The 20,828-nt window shown below is 43.2% G+C and overlaps 1 protein-coding gene across 1 annotated transcript in view; it reads right to left on the bottom strand.

The window, feature by feature from the left end:
- DOCK5 (dedicator of cytokinesis 5) overlaps nt 1-20,828 on the bottom strand; it is a 178,144-nt gene that overhangs the window by 118,502 nt on the left and 38,814 nt on the right. Inside the window, exons 2-4 of the mRNA XM_015427785.1 lie at nt 16,018-16,101; nt 5,268-5,308; nt 837-892 (exon numbers count right to left, since the gene is read on the bottom strand). Of these exons, the coding sequence (XP_015283271.1) occupies nt 837-892; nt 5,268-5,308; nt 16,018-16,101 (181 nt within the window). The remainder of the gene's footprint in view (nt 1-836; nt 893-5,267; nt 5,309-16,017; nt 16,102-20,828) is intronic.

Genomic DNA, 20,828 nt, shown 5'->3' with positions numbered 1-20,828 from the left:
CCCGGCTCCGAGGAGGAGGCGGCGCGGCGGCGGCGAGGCCAGCTACAGAGCGTTCCCTGCGCATGCGCAGGGGACGCTCTGTCACTTTCGGGGGGATTTAAACATCCCCCCGAAATTTTTTTCAACTTTTTCGATTTTTGTGCACACGTGGGGACTGGCCCACGTGTGCACAAACCTCCCCCTCCCCCCCAAGTGCCCCCGGAGTGCTGATTTAGCGATCCGCACTCAGGGGGCAACTTGGCTATTAGATATATAGATGATTTTAACTGTATAAGTATTTCTTTTTATTACTCTTACTGACAACGCTGTAATCTGTTCTAGTTCATTCTGTATGCCATTAAAGGTTTGATTTGATTTGACTCAAAAGCTATTTTAAAAACCCTCAGTGAAATTAGCATCTAAAAACCAATGAGTCTCAGTAGAAACCAAAATAAAAACCCAGCAGCAGTAGAGTCCATGACATAATGCACGTGAGAGCAGTAGATAATGTCATAAAGGTTGTAATTGGTACACAGTTCTTGACAGATGGTTTAAAAGGTAAGAATATCAGCCGGGAGAGAAGAAAGTGCTGTATGAAGTGGAATGACTCTGAGTGATGGAATGAGATAGAAGAGGAACCAATGAGACAGAGCTGAACAGAGAAAGAGAGAGAGAGAGATTAAGAAAGAATGCCAGTCTGTGTCAGACCTTTTTAGACAGAGGTAGGTTAGGTACGTAGGGTTTTATATAGTGAGGTAGACAGGAAAGGGAGAGATTAGTGATAGGATTAGGAAAGGTTAGGTTTATTGTGCTTCTAGTTCTCTTTACTAAATAAAAAACAAGACTTTCCAACCTACCCGCCATCTTGAACAGTTGCTTCTTTTAGATGAATATACGTAGATGGAAAAATACCCTGGAAGCAAAACATGAACTTATTTTTAAAAAGAAGACATTGCAGGGCACATGCAGCCACCCCCATAACAAAGACAGCAGAAGTCCAGCAACTAAGAATAACGTAAAATAACAAAATGAACACATTTTTTAAAAATCACAATGGCACTTTATAACTAAAGAGTTCCAGAATTATAGAATTAAAACTTATTGACTCTTAGAACACACCTGCATTTGGTTAAAAGCTTCCCCAGGTCGTTTCCCCCACTATAACCAAGAGCAGCATGTTGCAGTAATTCAGTTCAGACATCACACATGGTTCATACATGATGCCAAATCATGGTTTGGTCTTATGGTACTGAACTCTGGAAATCCTTGGGCTTCCTTCCTCCATGCTCCTTCTTTGTCCTCTGAGGACAGGCAATTCTCCTGAACATCGGCATCAGGAGGGACTGTATGATCTGTTTTTTATTCAATGTAATGGTTGTTGTATTTACACTGTTAGACAATCTCCCTTATAAATAAAAGCCGAATGGTGGTGGCACTTCTCTAGAACATTTCACACGCTCCGGAATTGGTTGGCGCCCTGGTGTGTCACTCAGAATCTGTCCCTATCCACTGGCTGCGTTGCTTGAGTCTCACCTCCAACATTCTAAACATTTTGCTGTTCAATTTGGTGCATGTGAGCTCACAAGTCACCAGCAATGGTCAAAACGAGTGTACTTGAACACAGTGTGTGCATGCATGGGGGGGGGAGTAGGGTCATGTTCAGCCTCTACACTTGTGAGGTCCTGTCTGCACAGACAATTTCCAGTTCCTGATGGAAGAAGATGGGCCAAACATCCCTGGTTGGTGCAGAGACTCTACTGGGTCACGGACCTTGGCAGATGTCCAACCACGACAGCCCTTGGTGCTGTAAGTTGGATCCAGGCTAAGTTGGCAATTTCCAAAGGACCCCTTACTCATGTTTGTTCCTCATGGTCCCTTATTCCCCCAGAAGCAATGTGGGGAATCGGTGGGTTGCACTGAGAGGGGAGAGGCAGGAAAGTTCCATTCCACTGATGGAAAATGTCATCTGGATCCAACCCCTTGGTTCTCAGAGTCTGGGAAGCTGCCTTGCCTGTTGTGTTACAAGTTTTTTAAGCTGTTACTTTTATGGGTTTTATAACTGACCTTTATTGTGTTTTTATGATGCTTATATTGTCAGCTTTCTTGAATTCTGCGAGGGCGAAAGGCGGGTGACCAATGTTATAAATAAATAAAAAGTTCTTCCACAAGCTCATAGCTCCATTTTGAGTTTCTACCTGCATGGACACTACACTGGAAAACACTCTTTTCTAGGTCTGATTACTGCCATAGGCTCACCTAGTCACCAACAGGCTGCAAATCCTAAATATGCTCTGACTTACTAAAATCAGTTTCAAGGAGCTATGCTTAGGAACTATGCAGCCTCAAGCAGGTCTAGACACCTCCATCAGGTTTCTCAAGAGGCAACAAGTACATTTTTTAGTAAATAAATAAGATTCAGGCTGAAAAAGTGGCCAGGTATACAAGAGCCTTCATCATATAACTCTGAGCACTACATTATATTTTGAAGGAAAGATTTGATTTCTTCAAACAACCCCAGAAATTCTGGTCGCATATGACTGGGTTGTCATTTTTAATCCTGGACTGTTAAACATCTGATGTGGTTAGACTAGTCACTGGCTGCCCATTAGCAGCTCATATGCCAGTTTGGTGCAGTGGTTATGTGCGTGGACTCTAATCTGGGAGAACTGGGTTTGATTCCCCACTCCTCTACCTGCAGCTGCTGGATGATCTTGGGCAAGCCATAGTTCTGTCAGAGCTGTTCTCTCAAGGACAGTTCTAGAAAGAGCTCTCTCAGCCCCACCTACCTCACAGGGTGTCTGTTGTGGGGAAAGGAGTTTGTAAGCCGCTCTGAGACTCTGAATGATTGGTATAAATCCAATCTCCTTTCCTTCTTCAAAAGCATTCAAACACAACTCCCCCCTGAAAGTGCTTCCAGTAAGACGACCAATTTCTGAATTGAAGATCTGAGGAGCGCAGAAGGATTAAATCCTACTGGGACTCTAGCCGCTATCGAGTTATTTAGCTTGCTTGCAATCACTTCCATAGATCTAGCAAGACCAAGTGACATTTTGCTCAGAACATCAATAGACAAGCACTCCAAAGCAGCTGAATGCATTGATTATCTCACTTCAACACAATGGCCACACTCCAAGATAGTAAATCTTACAGACTACAGCCCATTGCTCATGGGAATCCAGGGGACCCTTTCCAGCCCAGGCTGGATTTAGGTAAATTTCACTGAAAATGAAATCTGGCAGTAGAACAATGCTTGGGGGAGGCTCATTGTGCTCTTTCTTTTTGGGCGGGGCATGTCCCTTATAATTGTGTACTTGTCTACACGCCACCGGCAAAAAGAAATAAAATCTAGAATTTGGGGAGGTAGAATGCACTGACATAGAGACCATAAGATTAAGGACTGACTACAAGGAGAACTAAACATTGCAAGAAACACCCCGCTACCTTTGATATCTCCCCACAAAGCCACTGTTCTGAGGCCAGTGTACTATGCATTTTCCTCTCCTTGCCAGTAGTGGTCAGTGATGAAGGGAATGGAAATGCACAGTATAATGGCATCGGGGCGCACAATAAATTGTTCCAAATGTTGCAGAAGCAGAGGTGGGATATGATTCAGCACTGCCATTTTTTGGAGCAGCCCTGTGTTTCTTCTAACAGTTTGTCCTACCCTCAGAACAACTTTTGATAGTTCCAAAAGATCACATTTAAAATAAACTAACTAGTAGCCACTTCCCACATGTCCGCCCTCCCCCGATTTGAGGCAAATGGGTCGTCTGAGCCACTATTTTCTTGGCCACTGCTAAAAATCAATTTAAAAGATCTTCAGTACAGTCAAAATGCTAGAGCAGGGGAAATAACTGGAGTTGTGCTTAGTCAGAGTTCTGAAAATTATCTGATTCTAAACCACACAAGCCTGAATTCCGATCCACAAAAGTTACACAACCTCTAATCCATCTGCTTGCTTTGAAGAACTCATTCTTTAGTTAGTTACTTCCTTAAAATCAGAGGTCACTGCAAATCAGTATCTTTGCATATCACAACATACCAAGGCAATTTCAAAGAGCTATACAAATAAAATTTCAGGTTCAAAAGGCAAGTCTCAAGGAGACGAGCTATAACAAGGAAAGAAAGTAGCACTTCACAAAGTTGTCAGCTCATAAGAGGTGGTCACCATGACAAGGCAACACAACTGACAGTACACACAGTCTTCAGTTTTCGGCTACCACCAGCAAGCAATCCTGATTTATAAACTATGTGTTTGTCAAATTAAGTCAACCAGCAAGAAGCAAATTTTATCAGGGTCTCCAAAGTTTGAGAGACAAATAATAAGACATGATAGGAAATCTCATCTTGCACAAAAAACACTATAGAAGGTAATCAACCATATCTTCAGTTACACTTCGGTCATGTATATATCCCATTAGTCTACCAGAATTTTACTGTCTCTACTGTGCAGATATGCCATTGACATGAATTAAAAAACGCTATTGCATAAAAGCCTTTCTAAAATACTGGAATAAAAGAAACTACTGTTACTGGATCAGGCTCCAACTTAATAAGACAATACCATTGCAGCCAAGGAACAAAATAATGAATGCTTTGTAAAACAACCACACCCAGTGGAGAGCTTTTGCCACTGACTTGTCTTCAAGCAAATGTCTTAGAGAAACAGGCTCAAATGCAGACACAGCTTCTCTATGGCTCTTTCATAATTTAGCAACAAGGTATTTCACTGCTCAACCCAAGAATTTTAGACTGTCTTTTCCACTGTATATTGAGTCTGTTCTGCTGAATAATTTTTGTAAAATAAATGAGACAGAATAAATTCTGTTTATCTGAAAGCAGTCTGACCAGCTATGCAGGAGACTGAGAGTCTACCCACTAACCAATGCAAATCTTGCTTTGTTTCCTTTTTGCTGGCTTTCTAAATTCAAGCCAATTGTTGGCAGTCATAGGGGCTAGAAGCTTGCTTTTTCAACATCAACAATGAAATGCTGTAATTATACCCTCCTGGTTCCTGAGATTCTCACTGCACTCACTTCTTCACCTATTCCATGTCAAGCTTCTGAAGTAGAATCACAAAATGGCAGAATCTGCACAGTCCAGGAAATATGTATTTTTTTAACGTGATCACAAATTTCAGTGACATTTTGGAAAGGGTGGAGAGGAACATAGTGCAACAAAGATGAGCCAGAAAATACTGCTGAAAATCACAAGATGACTTTTAGCCAGAGGAGACGAGATTTAATATAAACACACTATTTGGGGGGGGGGGGAATGCAATACCATACCTTTTTGGCCTTATTTCGAAGAGTATATCCTCTGTACCAACCTGTAAAGGAAGGGGACACAATGCATTATTCTTCCTAGTCAGAAATAAAGTGATGTTATACACCCAAAACAAAGACTCTGTTGGGTGGGAAGTCAGCAGCAACTGACTGCTGATCAGAAATTGCTGAAAACAGAATCCATTAGTTAAAAGCACCAAGACAAAAGGTTGCTCAATTAAATTAAAATGTCACTGATAACCACTGGTGTGTTTAGAATGGATTTCAGAGCTGTTCACAAAAAAATCAATTGATTTCAAAAGGCAAGCATCTCTTTAAGCTACCACAGAAGGCCAGAAGAGATGGTGCTAAATGTTGGCTTGCTCCAAAATACAAAAATACTCTGAAGAATCTGTTGTTCCAAACAAATCATCATTTAAAATAAAACACAAAGAAAGGTTTTGGAGTACATATAGAAATATCTTCTGCTATGGAAAAACAAATGTTTGCCATAATCAATATTAAATGTCAACATAGTCAACTGAGCAGTTGAAAGGAAACAGAAGTAAAATTCTGTAAAGAATCCCCCAGAGTGCCCACAGGCAGGGCATAACACGTGGACTCAAAATACCCACAGCCGAGATGGTAACATGTCATCAAGAAATTTATCCCATATCTCAAATCACATACAGGATGAAGGAAATCCTAGGGAAGGTGATAATAGTCATCCATAGGGTCTCCAGATAGGGGACCTTTAGGAAAAACAGGTTCTAGGCTACCAGGAGGAGGCCATAATATATGCCTGGGTGGGAAAAACAAGCTAGAGTCATAGTTCAGCCAAGCTACGGACAGATAATATGCATGTTTTTATTACAAGCAGAATTCTAAAAAGTAGTTTCTAGTCCTTATGGCTGTAATAATCACATTTAGAATATAAACACAGTAGTTTATGGTCCCAGAAACCAGAGGGGGTGAGGCTTCAATACGCTGCATGGCTCCTGTTACCCAAATCTAGCAGCAAATGATATGGACTAAGCAGCTGTATGGCAGTTAAGCAGATTTATATAATGTTATTCAAGAAGATGATGAATTTTTCTTCTCTTGATGTAGAATGTGCATTACCCCTTGGCAGAGAATGTGGATATTTTTTGTGTAAATTAAACCTGATGCCACCACTTGCAGAGGGAACAAAAGAACAGAGAAGTGCTCCCAGCTCACATCAGGAGCTGTGCTGATGGCACTTTAGCCACAGCTTCCTTCTTATCCTGCCTTTCTATTAAAGGAATCTCAAGGTCACCTTCACAACAGCAAGAAAGACCAATATAAAATATCTATCCAAAGCAAGCATCATCTTATGATGGAGACATCTGTTTCTGAACGGGGGGGGGCTCCCTGGAGACAAAAAGGTGATGCCTCCTGGGGTTTAAGGAAACACCTCCTGATCTAACAAGGTGCAGAAAAGCCAGGACTAGCTCTTTGCTTTGCAGAAGAAACAAGCGGGAACCAGGAAACACACTGGCAAGGCACTATGGTGCCAATGGATGCCCCCACTGGAGAACACTGCTAAACACACCTCCTGGGCTACAGTGTGTGTTTTTTAAACTCAAACATTTTAACTCAGACATTTAATAGTACCACAGCATTTCTGTCATTAATTGGATATTTATTTGGAAATGATATGCCCAGTAAACTATTTGTATAGTGACTCTAAAACCAGATCCTGAGATTATAGTAGGATTGTTTTGAATATTGTTTGCATGTACCATATTAAAAGTTTGATATTTTGTGTGTGTGTGTGGGGGGGGGTTAATTTCTCAGCTTCTCTATACAAACCTCTACAGAGGTGGCAATAGAAAATTTCTGGTTATGGAACATCCCCTATTTGTCTTTGTTACAATCAAGACCAAACATTTTATACTCTGCATTATTAAAAAAATTGTTTCGTTAGGAGAAGAAGAAGAAGAGTTTGAATTTATACCCCGCCCTTCACTACCCAAAGGTGTCTCAGAGCAGCTTACAAACTCCTTTCCCTTCCCCTCCCCACAACAGACACCCTGTGAGGTAGGTGGGGCTGAGAGAGCTCTTGACAGAAACTGCTGAGAGAGCTCTTGACAGCAGCAGTACTAATAGTAGTTCCACACCCCACAAGGAATTGTACCACAATGTAGCTGTGAATACATGTAGATTTATGTGGCTTCGAAGGAATGGGCAAGTCACCACACACAAAAATGAACAAAAAGCCTGTTTAATTTCAAAATGTAGTTTCCGCTTATTGGTGCCAGTGTATTGCCTCTCATGCCAGCAGGCATACAAAGAAACCATGATGTGTGCACAGCTAGCTGACAGCCCTGAGAATGAGTCCCAGAACCTGTATCTTGGGGGCCAAAGGCTTGCAACCCAGCAACACCATAGTCACTTTCTCCCAGAAGGTACTCAGAGGCATACAACAGTGTTATTAAGAACAAAATAAAAAAGTGTAATTACAAGCCTCAGCAACATCAATAAAAGCAGCAGAACATGAGCAGCAAGAGAACACTTTAGCATGAGGGAGCCATGAAGTTTTAAACAAAATGAGTGCATAGGAATCGCAACACAATTTAATCAATGGCCCCCATCAAAGAAAAAGCCTTTCTCTTAGAGCCTAGAATTTAACAGGCCAGGTATCAGAAAAACCACATTCTACACACAAGGCACCATCACAGAAAAGGCAATGTTTTTGGTTACCACGCTCCTTATTTCAAGATGGTAAGGGGGGCACGCAGACCTAGGCCCCTAATGCTGATCTTAATTGTCTGGCAGACTCATATAGGAGTAGGTGGAAGTTGGGGCCGGCATACCTTAAGGACCACCTACTCCCATATGGACCTACCCAACCATTACGGTAATCTTTGAAGGCCCTGCTTCAGATGCCCCCGCCATCTGAGACTAGATACGTAGCAATCTGAGACAGGGCCTTCTCGGTCATGGCCCCAAAACTATGGAATCCCCTCCCTAGGAAGATTCATCTGCCCCTTTCTATGATTCTTTTCCCAACAGGTTAAGACTGCTTATCAGGCAAGGCGGGGTATAAATAAAAATAAATAAATAAATAAATAAATAAAATTCTGTTAGTTTTGGTGCTCCATCAACTTACTCTCACTGACCTCCTTCCCATCTGTGCATTTTGTTTGATTGTTTTTACAAGGTTGCTTTCCTGTTTTTGATTGTTTGCCACCTTGGGACCCTAAGTTGGGTGTAAAGTTGGCTTTAAAATGTTATAAATATATAAAATTATACCCAAACTACAAGTCTTCCCCACGTTGCATATTCATCACTGTGACGAGAAACCTAAATCCTCACTCCATCCTTAACTATGCATTGATCAAGACTGAAAAACCTTTTCTTTTCTTTTCTTTTTTGCCACATGGTCTGCAAGAACACTGGGGCAGTTAAAGGACATTAAGGAAAATTAATCAGGGGCCAGGCAAAGTAGTTGTGAGCACCATCCCTTACAGACATGAGTGGTGTGTCTGCGGCATTGATGCTGAGATTGCCATGAATATGCACTGCTGAAAAACAAATGAGATTCAGTCTCAGAAGCCAAGGAACAAACTGTGCCAAGTCAGCCCTTTAATAAATACTGCAAGGAGCCAGAGCAGCAATTGAAGAACACACACAGTCTTCAAGTAACTAATACTCAATATAAAAGGCCCTCCAAATTCCAAAGCCCAAGAGTAATTTGTTAGGATACAGGGGTGGGGTGGGGTGGACAAGCAGACTTTTTGGATCACAATAAGTAGACAAAAAGAAGGTAAAAGTGCTCAATGTGTTTCCAAAGCAAAGTTAATGTTGCACGTTCCTACTGTATCTATGATTTTCTTTGAAATCACTCCGACAGAATTGTTTTCCTCTATTAATAATTTTGACATTCAGACATAAACTGTCTACTCAAGCTCTGCACTACGGATTTTTATTAGCATAAAGGAAATTGGTTTTCCTTCCAGAGGCCAGACGAATGCTAACATTGTCCTATTTGTGTATTTGAATTTATAGCTCGTGCCACCCTGAAGATTCAGGGTAAGTAATAGGGAGAGAGGCTGCAGCTCAGTGGCTGAGGATCTGCTTTGCATGCAGAAGGTCCCAGGTTCAGTCCCCGGCATCTCCAGCTGTAAGACTCCTGGCTAGGAAGTCCCAAGATCTTGAGAGTCACTCCCCATCCAAGCAGACAATACTAAGCTACAGGGACCAATGCTTGTTATGTTCAACAATAAATGAGTAGAGGGAACTGAAATACATCCCAATAACTTGTATGAAAAGGCAACAGACTTCAGTTTAGCAGCCTAACACATAAGCTCAGCTGAAAAGATCTTGCAATCCTACTGAAAGCTATTAAAAATCAGATTCCATAATTCAGATTCCCTTGGCGGGGAGGGCGGGGTATAAATTGAATTAATAATAATGATAATGATAATAATAATGGTAGAATGAGGAAATACACCTTTACTGCCAAAGATGGTGGTAGGGGAAAGCACCACTGGACATTTTCTGTTACCAGCCTCACCTACAAGGGAAAGGGATTGTAAGCCGCTCTGAGAATCCTTCAGGTAGTGAAAGGTGGGGTATAAATCCAATCTCTTCTTCTTCTCTCAAGCCATTTCTGCCAGAGAGCAAGAACGGACACTAAAAGCATGCAGAGGATGCAAATGAAATGGCTGAGGATGGTGTCTATGGAGCATGCAACCTTCAAAGATGATCTATCAGCCAGGAAGTCCCAAGTCAGGGCTGGCTCCGGGTTTTGGAGGACTGTAGACCACATGGTCTCTGGAGCTCCTCCACTAAGCATGCCCCCATTTTGAAGACACTTATTTATTTATTTCCATTTATATCCTGCCTTGCCGGGCAAACTGGCTCAAGGCAGCTTACACAAGATAAAATACAATAAAACAATAAATACAGTAAAAGTCCCATAATAACATAAAGTGCAAGTAAGACAATACAGATGGCAGCAGTTTCTAAACATGATCCAAGAAGAAAGTGGCATCCCACGGTGTAACACTAAGGGCCATAGTATGTTCCAATGGCTCATCCGTCAGTGGCATCTCCTAATGGAAAACTTGGTGGAAGAGCTCTGTTTTACAGGCCCTGCAGAATTGTAAAAGGTCCCACAGGGCCCTGATGTTCTCCGGGAGCTCATTCCACCAGTGTGGAGCCACCACTGAAAAGACCCTAGCTCTAGTGGTAGCCAATCTGGCGTCTTTCGGACCAGGGAAAGTCAGGCGGTTTTGCAACCCTGACCTCAGAGCTCTCTGGGGCACGTATGGGGAAAGGCAGTCCCTCAGGTAGACAGGCCCCTGACCATATAGGGCTTTAAAGGTCAAAACCAGCACCTTGAAACAAATCCAGTATGCTATTGGCAGCCAGTGCAGTAACTTCAGCACAGGCTGGATGGGATCTTGTACAGAGAGACCCATCAACAGCCTGGCTGCCGCATTTTGCACTAGCTGCAGCTTCTGGATTTGGGACAAGGGCAGCCCCATGTAGAGAGCGTTGCAGTAGTCTAATCTCGAGGTGACCATAGCGTGGATCACTGTTGCCAGGTCATTGCATTCAAGGAAGGGAACCAACTGTCTAATCAGCTGTAGATGGTAAAAAGCTGCCTTGGCAGTGGCTGCTACCTGTCAGGTTCTATAGTCAGGTCACACCACACAGCGCTTCATAAGAAGTATTCTGTTTATTGGTAGTTCATAACTATAACACGTGAACGTTTTTTGTCGGGAATGGTCCAGAGCAGCAGGGCACCCACAGTTATAGTAGTTTCAAAAAAAAAACACCCCATTACAAGCAGAAGCCAATAAGCATTGTGCATTGTGCGCCGGAGAAAAGAGAGCGGCCAAAATAGGAGTCATTTGTTCCCAGCAGGTCAGGAGCAGCTGGAACCCCAAGGTCAGGAAAGCATAAGCAGATAACAACCCAGACAGGAGACATCATTACTGTACCAGGCTGAGGAAAGGAGGAACACCCCACACACATTCCAGGGAAATGGCAGTGTTAACTGACACTACCTGGGCCTCCATTGTTAAGGCAGCATCCAGGAGCACTCCCAAGCTCCTGACCCTCGGTGCTGGCACCAATGGTGCCCCATCAAAGGTCGGTAGTGGGATCCCTACCCACAACCCGTTCCGACTCAGGCACAGGCCCTCCATCTTCGTTGGATTCAATTTCAATCAACTCAGTCTAAGCCAGGCCCGCCACGTCCTGAAGCGTCCACTCCAGGTCATCTGGGGTAGAGTCAAACTGACCGCCCAACAGCAGATATAGCTGGGTGTCGTCAGCATATTGGTGATACCCTAGCCTGTGCCTTCGGGCACATACATACAATCACCTGAAGGGGGCAAAGTTGAAAAGATGCATGAAAGAGTTACACCTTGCTCCTGCATCCCCACCGTGAATCTCCTAGCATGATATGGAAGATTATTCCAGAGGTCCATGCAATACTGTGGGAGCTTCTGGGAACACCTCTCACTCCTGGTGGAAGCAGGTGGATCAAATGATTCTAGTCAGCATCAGGCCCTCCAGTGGGCCATGGGCCTCAGCAGAATCCCTACCACACTGAGCCTTGACACATACACCTGCCCCACTCAGTTCAATTATTGCCTCTGCCATGAACTCACTAGTGGCCATAGATTATGGTTGCCAGGTCCATCAGAAACACTGGCAGGGAAATGGGGGGGCTGTTCTGAGAACGGGAAGTGACATAGGCATGTTGGTGATGTCGGGGGTGACACTCTGGTTTTTGGACAAAACTCTACAGTAAAATCAGCCTCAAACCATAGAGTTTTGTCCAAAAACCAGAGTGTCACCTCCCGACATCACCAATGTGCCCACATCACTTCCGGGTGACATAAGCATGTCACGTTTATTTCCAGTGACATCACTGTTTTTGGGGGGGAATTTCCTCCCAACAGCCAGCTGGCAAAACCAGGGGATACCCTGCCCCCAACTGGGAAATGGCAACCCTACCATAGATGCAATGTAATAATATTATCTTTTCCTATGACTATCTTTTCCTAATACTACTATGTTTTCTATACAAACACCCCTTCCAAAGCACTACTTAAAAACAATTTACTAGGGTTATCCTGTTGGCTATGGAAACAGAGATGAAACTTATAGGTGGAAGTAATCTGTTACAAGAGAGTGCTGCCGAAACCCACAGCATTTTTTCCAGCTGCCTTAGCTTGCTGGTTGTTGTTGTTGGTTTTTTTAAATGGGCATTTCTGGCAAGGAAAAGATATACCCAGCTTTTCAGATAAAACACTTACTTTGCTTTGTCTCCTTCTCCCCCACTTGCAAGGTCAGCTAATACTTTGGCCCCTTTTGCATATTAAAAGCTCTCTCACAAACACTCCCCCCCCACTTCTCCGTACATATCCCCCATCAGCAACATAATCTCTTTTGACATGTAGGCTCCAACTAGCTGTTTCCAGTGTCAAGGTCGACACAAAGTGAAAAGGAACTGGCGGCCTTACCAAACTGCTAAGCAAGCAGCTGGTTTTACTCGCTGGGTATGACAGAAGGGAGCTTTGTGCTGGGGTGACACACTTGCCAGGGCTACTGCTAGCAGAACTGAACGTCTGAACCCTAACTGACACAAGCTGGAGAGGACTTCAACAACTGAGATACAGTTTTTCCTTCCCAGCATGTACATCAGGGTCAAAACACACTAGAACCTGTGAGATCTGGGACTAAATCCTCCCCAGATTTTTTAAAATGGTAATATCAGCCTCACTGGGAAAGGGGGAGTGGACTCAATTCAGGGGTAGGGGAGAAGGAAGGTTAACCCTGTATGCAGTTTCACTGATCAAAACTCTGACAACAGCCCATTTTTTCTTCTTTTAGGCCTAATTACAGTAAGGGGGTAAGCAGTGGTTTCAAGTGGCAAAGCCAAATAGGGGCAGAGGGTTAAATCCCCCACTTTCTCCATGCAACCTCAGTCTTTTTGAAGTCATTAGGAGAAGCGAATCCTGAATTTTCCAGCACCTTGCCTCTTATGACCCCTTGTCTCAATGCTCTTCCCACTCAAAGTAGCTGACCTCAAATGCTCTGAGTTAGTTCTGCATGATTTGGAAACGTTACCATTTCACAGCCCTTTTCAAGAGGCTGCTGTTTGTATCAAATACTCTGCAAGTTACACAAAAGAGAAGACACAGAATAAGTAGCATAAAGCCCTCCTTCTGCACGTTACACAAAAGAGAAGACACAGAGTAAGTAGCATAAAGCCCTCCTTCCTCACTGAGTTGTTATACGTGTTTTTATTTAATTATTCTACATACACTTTATATTTATTTTATATAAACTTTATTTGTATATTTACTTCATATATACTTTATTCTAAATGCTGACCCTATTTGGGTAGCCTTGGGAACTCTATCTGGACAGAAAGGCAGCATAGAAATGTTTTAGATAAATCAATTATCCTTACCCATCACTCTGTCTTTCAGCCAGGAAGTCTTATCTGTTCCTTTCTGGCAAAAGGATTCAATACCACGCTACCAATACAAACCTACAAAGGTAAAGGTAAAGGTTCCCTTGCTCGAAAGCCAGTCGAGTCCGACTCTAGGGTTGCGGTGCTCATCTCCGTTTCAAAGCCGAAGAGCCAGCGCTGTCCGAAGATGTTTCCATGGTCATGTGGCCAGCATGACTAAACACCAAGGTGCACGGAACGCTGTTACCTTCCCACCGAAGTGGTACCTATTTATCTACTTGCAATTTCTTGCTTTCGAACTGCTAGGTTGGCAGGACTGGAACTAGAGACGGAAGCTCACTCCGTCATGCGGCACCCTCGGGTCTCGAACTGCTGAACTACTGACCTTCCACAGCCTGCAGTTCAGCGTCTTAACCACTTGAGCCACCGCAGCTACAAACCTACAAAGTGTCATGTAAAAGCCTATGACATACTGGCACGAGTCTACATTTCAACATATGCTGTTCATGGGCCAATCCAAAATGGTTCTTAATCAAAAGAAGGTCTTCAGTAAACTACCCCATCTTTGTATTCTCCATTCATTGGGCTAAGGGCAGTCAGACCCTCTCTGATACTAGGACAGCTATGCCTAATTGCCCAGACTAGCCCAATCTTGTCAGACCTTGGAAGCTAAGCAGGGCTGATATTTAGATGGGAGATCACTAAGGAAGACCAGTGCTGCTATGCAGAAGAAGGCAATGGCCAACCACCTCTGTTCCATTTCTTGTCTTGACAACCCCATGAGGTAGAACATTATGGGGTTGCCAACAGCACACTTTATTTACTTACTTATGCCAGTGGTAGAAAGAAGCCATTATTCCCCTGCCAACACAAGTCCACTAGGACATCAGTCAATGAATGAAGCAATCAGAAAACACAGAAGTAGAAAAGGGAAGAGAGATGTAGAAGACTATAAAGAGGGCAGTTTGATAGAACTCTGGGACTGTCATTTTGATGGGCTCTTTGCAAATTTCCACCATCCAAGTACGACAGAGAGTCTTGTCCCCCAAATAGGAAGTTACCGGTATATCACCTCAGCTATACCTACAAATCATCTAACCTAGACATTACACTAGGAGTCAGGCAGCATACGAAACAGATACAATTTCAAACACTGTACAGTTAATTGGGCTTAAGCATGCTAGACCTTGAGCATGAAGCTTTCCAGTGGACTTGGTCAAGATTCTGTCAGTGCTACCTCCTTTCAAAAGAGTTGGTATACAAAGAGAAGATAATAGATGGGGAGGAATTCTTAAATATTTGGAACAAGCAAAACAGTCATCAACTTCTGGCCCTTTACTTTTTCATGCTAAATGTCTTAGCAAACACTAAGCCTGCTCTGCACACAATCATATGAAATTATAAGTAGCATACTCGTTTGTTGTTATTCACTGACTGTAGCTTACGTTTTATCATGAATTACATAAGCTAATTTCACAATGTATGAAGAAAACAGTTCTACAGACAACACGAATTTAATCTATAGAGTTCACTGCCACAAGATAGTGGATTGGTCCATCACGTTTTTAGACAAGATGACTAAATTGAACTTCCCTGATTAGAAACACCCTACTAGTTGGAGAATACCAGCTGGTAAACAATAAAATTGAATTATTTACTTCACTTCCTTCTTCCCAGAAATACCTGGCCATTGTGAGAAATAGGATGTTGGATACTATAGACCGCTGGTCAGATCCAGTACTATTCTTATGTCCTTGCATGCACACATCAAAACAAACTGGCCGGTCCAGTATTAAAGTATCAACCTGTTCTGGATCCTATTGTTCTATCTTTGGACCACCCTGGCACCCATTTTCATCAATAATCAGGTTCAAACTAGATTTTCCTTAAATGGGTCCCAGACCTGACATTTTCTGCTCAGTCAGATGGTTGCCGCATGGAATTAATATTTAAAGCACTATAGGAGCCTGATTCAGACTGGTACCATGGTACAAGGGTGGGCTTCAGTCCCTCCCTTTACTGTACTCCGTCCTGACCTGAAACAGCCCTACAGTTGCTTTCAATATCAATTCCCTGTAGCTGCTGTCTGGCTTCATGGGAAATGAGCTGGGTCTGGTGGGTCTGCTAAAAAATGTCAACACTTATTTTTGCCCTTAGGTTTCTCTTTTCTAAGAATCTTACTCCTCTCTTTCTAGGGTATCTAGTTTAAGCTTTAGGTCAGATTCCAGTTTTTAAAAGGTGGTAAAAGAACCAAGCATTTCAACTGCAGACCCCGCCCCGTCCCCAGCTTGACACTGTACATCCCCTTACCTTCATACATCTCCAGAATGTGAACGGTGTCACCAACCTGCAAAGACAATTCCACATCCTGGGCAGCATCGTAGTTATAGATTGCTAGGAGGGGAAAAAGAAACCAAGAGTGAACGATTGAGGTGGAACAAAAGGAGGACAAAAAGAATGAACTGTTTGGGGTAGGGAGGTAAAGGATTTCATTCCATTAAGCATACACAGGTTTCTCGGATTTTCTACAATTTTCGTTTTTTAAAAAAAAGTGAGTTAGGCTGAGGAAAGAATTAGCCATACTTTCAGAGTTGCTCCCATTCAGTCTGTAAAATGAACTGATCTGAAGACATTGCCATGCCATAGGATTTATTAATTCATTTTTAAAGGGCCCTCAAAATATACAATAAGCCAATGATAAAGATGAGGAGCAGGAGATGGATTCAGCTACCAGCTCAGTCATGAAGCTTACAGAGTGAAATCGGGGTAGTTTACTCGCCTACCTTCACAGGGTTATTGGAAGGATTAAATGGGTTTCATGCCCTCCTCCCGAGCTCACTGGAGAATGGACAGGATACCTAAAGCTCAAATCCCATTTCTACCACAGACTGGTCAAGAAGCCTAAGAAGCATCACTTCAGCCTGCACACAGGAGCTCATATGATTGAATATTTAAGCATTTCCATCCGTCATTCCCTAAAGGCACTCAAGGCAGCTTACAACTAAAGAAATTACAAATCAGCAGTAAAACAGAGATAATTTTTTTTTATACCACAGCAGTTCAATGTAAATTCCTTCGAAGCTTCAGAAGAATAGCGGCAATCCAATAAAGACAACCACAACATTTTTTAAAAATTAACTGGCACTCGCATAATAAGTAGAAACAATTCCAAACAGAGGCCAAATGTTAAAAGCCAGAGCATAAGAATTTAAAGACGTTTTTAAAAAAAGAAAGAAAGAACTGGAGGGGTATTTTAAAAATAAAACCCATGTCAACAGAAAGCTTGGGTACACAAAATATATCTGTAGCCAACACTGGAAAAGTAGCACACACTGTGCCTGCCCCATATCTGTGAGGAGGGTGTTCCAAACTTAAATATTCATCCACATAAAATATTTATTTACTTGTGAGATTTCTATGCCACCTCTCCAGAGTTCTGTTCAAAGTGGCTTATAATGCAAATAGTAAATTATCTATATAAAAAACCCATGCATATATATAAAAAGCTCATTCTGCCTCCTAGATATCTACGCACAGGGAACTTTGCACTGGGATTAGCTACAACAGCTGCTTGTGGAACTACATTACAATCTCTAAATTGTGCTTTCAAGACGGAGAGGATCTTAACTGATAAAGACTCTTCTCAGTCTTTCTTCTCAGATCTGTTACTATTATCAGCTTCAAATTGTAGCTGGGATGCTCCAGTCATGAATTTCCCAGCATCTCCTATGTTCTGACCCCGTGAACCCATTTCCTATTTTCTATGCACAGGGAAGTTTGTGTTTATCCATCATCTGAGCCTCCACAGAACCCGAAATAGGGTTTCAACAAGAATCTGACCTCAGTCCTCCCTTTTTAAGTGACAATACCAACCATCCCACAAGATGAGCAATAATCAAGGAAACTCCTTTTTAAAAAAGGATGCTCCATTAATGGACAGTCTACAATAACAGGAAAGAAATTCATAAAGCAGAACAAAATCTCCAGACACCCAGTAGCATTCAGAAGGCATTTGTAAAAAAAGGTGGCTTTTTGAAAGTTGCAAACCTGTTAAGGATCAAATCAGGAAATTCGCTATATCCACATATAACATGGTGTATTGCTTCCTGGCTTAGAGCCAATACAAACACAATGACTGTGGTTTGCCATACCGGAAATAATATACTCCAAGTTTCCTTTTAAATAGCAAGAGCAGCAATACATACAAATGGACTGCTTGAAGATAGGTTTCTGGCCATTTTGAAAAACAGACACTGGGTAAACAGCTAGCTGTGCAAGTTCTCCTCTGCTCCTTTGGGAGCCTTTAAAGATATCAAACCAGCAGTACAATCCTAAACAGAGTTCCACCCTAGCACTGCTTAGTACTGTACTGCAGGTTCCTTCTAAATCCATGTGTTTACAACTAGATCATTACCTGTGTCTAAAAGAACTATATTGAGATATTTTCCCCCTTCAAGGATTGTGGGTTTGCTTGGGGTACTTTACACCTGAACTATCCATGCAATGGACTGTGGGAGCTTTAGGGTTACCAAGTACTGACCGTGATTCGGGGGGGGGGCACATGATCCCCGGCCGGAACATTTCTCCCTGTAACACACCCACGCCGCACCATGCCATCGCCAGGAAGTGATGCTGGGCGACGCTCTGACAATGGAGCTGGAAACTCGATAGTACCATCAAGTCTCCAGCCCCATTGCCAGAGCGTCACCCAGTGTCACTTCCTGGCGACGGCATGGTGCGGCGCGTCTGTTTTCCGTGTGGGAATGGTCCTGGGAAGAAGTATGTGTCCCCCGCCAAATCATGGTAAGTACTTGGAAAGCCTGGTGGGAGCTGGCCTTGGGTTCAACCATTCTTTCTCATCAGACCTGCAGCCCCAACGTGTAAGAGCAACACAACACAATAATAGGTCCTAGAAGCAGAAGCCCTAGGCCTCACCATGGATTATGCACACAGAAGGAGTTACACAACAGTGGTCAAATCAAATCCATGCCCAGCTGCGTGGATAACCTACTTGCCTCAGCCACAGGAAAACCAGCTCTTTCAGAAGATTAAATGGGGAGTTACAAAACCACTTCAACAAGGTAAGAAGATCGTTGCCAGCTGGTGGTCACCAGTGATCTTAAGAACTGCTAGTCACAGAAATTCTTCCTTATGAATTAATATAGTGATGTGGGCTTCCTAGGAAAATTGAGCTGGGAAATCTTCTGAATCAAATTTATGTAAATAATTTAAATAACGTCAGCAAAATTTAAAGAAGGCATTCACACTGCCTGGATCACGTACAAGCACTGGGCTTTGTCCATGCGTCATATCACACATAAGACCATCGCTAATGGTTGATTTGTAACACAACGGCCCTGACTATATGTGGGGCAGAAAATGTTCCATGAAAAAAATATCGCATCGGAATTTTTTTCTCCTCACATCACTGCAGCCATGTATTGTGGACCATACCAGGGTGAGCAGCATTGCCCCAAGTGAGCAGCCGTACAACTGTACCCTCCTGGGCCATGGCTCTTTGCCTCTCTGTCTTTGTCTCCAGAAGAAAAGCACACATACATGTAACTCTGCACTGTGGGGTTAGGAAAGCACTGCAATGGCTGCACAATGCAAGAGCAGAAATGTGTATTAAGTGTTCATAATTCCAAGAAACCCTGTTTGGGTTTTTAAAGGTGAAAATTAAGCTGCTAAGCCTTAAGATTATAAAACAGGCCTTGCAGATGATGCCAGCTGATTGTTCAAATGATAGCAAAGGCAGAGGAGGATCACCAGTGGACAGGGAGCAGGATTTCAGTGCTCTGCATAGTTCTCATTTATTATTATTTTTAATTTACTTGATTTCTTCCCAACTGGGACCCAAATCGGTTTACATCATTCTCCTCTGCTCCATTTGATCCTCACAACAACCCTGTGAAGTAGGCTAGTCTGAGAGAGTGCGACTGGTCCAAGGTCACCCAGAGAGCTTCCATGGCAGAAGGGGAGATCTGAACCTGGGTCTCCCAGATCCTAGTCCAACACCCTTAACCCTTATACCACACCGGCTGCCTATGCAATGGAGGCACCTAAAAAAAAAGGAGCAATACTTCACTCTTATACCTGTTCAGGCTTACCTTTAGAATACATCAGGAAAAATATCTCCTGATTGCAGAAGAGTCCTTGCCCATATATCTGTGAGAGTCACTGGTCTGGACAGACATTCTTGGAAGGAGCAGTGACTCCTACAGAGATACAGCAGAGGGCTTCCTCTGAAGACTGAAGGTGATGTGATCACTGGTCAAGAACATATGCTGATTTGGCTTCCGGTTTTGGCAACTTGCTGGACAGGCATGCTCCATCTCGCTCTGATGTGAGCACCCTGTTATCGCCGTGGATGGGAGGGGTCCCAGATGATTCTGGGACCCCTGAGAGCCCTTGTAGGGGGGTCGTAGCCTGGGGCGCGAGGGGTGCCTCTTCTAAGGCGGCAGCCGAAGAATTGAGGCTCCCCTTTGCCACATAGGTCCTGCCACCACTGCCTCTTCTAAGGCGGCAGCCGAAGAATTGCCACATAGGTCCTGCCACCACGAGACCACCATGGATGCAGAGGCGCATGCCAGAGAAAGCGAGCAAGAGATCTAGCGCCTGGTTGCTCCCACCCAGCCCCTGAAGAAAACGTTGGGATGAACTGTGAGTTTGAGCATATTTAACTAACTAAGCAGAGACGCGATCAACCACCCGAAAGCCCTAATTCAAATCAGTAGAGGAGGAAGAGTGAGGAATCCCCCCGGGGGGGAATCGCGGCATATAAAGCGAAGGGCAGAGAGCCGGTTGTTGCTGAAAATCAACATAGCCAAAGAGGATGTAAACCAGCTCAGAGCGCAATTAAATAAACAGACCTTCAGAGTGTCCAAACAAACTTTTTCTTATGTAAACAATGTCTGTGCGAGGAGATAAAATGGTGCCGAAAAAGACTTCTTCTCAAAGAATTGCCAGCTCACAGTCATCGAGACACAAGCCGGAAGTGCCTACTGACTTCCCAAACATGTTAACTATGGTTTTGCACCCTCTGCTGGACCAGGTGACTAATCTCAACACTAAATTTGATGATCTTCAGAAACAGCTGAAAGAAAAAACTACCAAGATAG

The sequence above is a fragment of the Gekko japonicus genome, unplaced genomic scaffold (genome assembly GCF_001447785.1).
Source record: "Gekko japonicus isolate JY-2015 unplaced genomic scaffold, Gekko_japonicus_V1.1 scaffold498, whole genome shotgun sequence".
In the NCBI taxonomy this organism is placed as follows: domain Eukaryota; kingdom Metazoa; phylum Chordata; class Lepidosauria; order Squamata; family Gekkonidae; genus Gekko; species Gekko japonicus.
The sequence above is the reverse complement of the archived record's forward strand: the minus strand, read 5'-3'. Positions and strand labels throughout refer to the sequence as shown.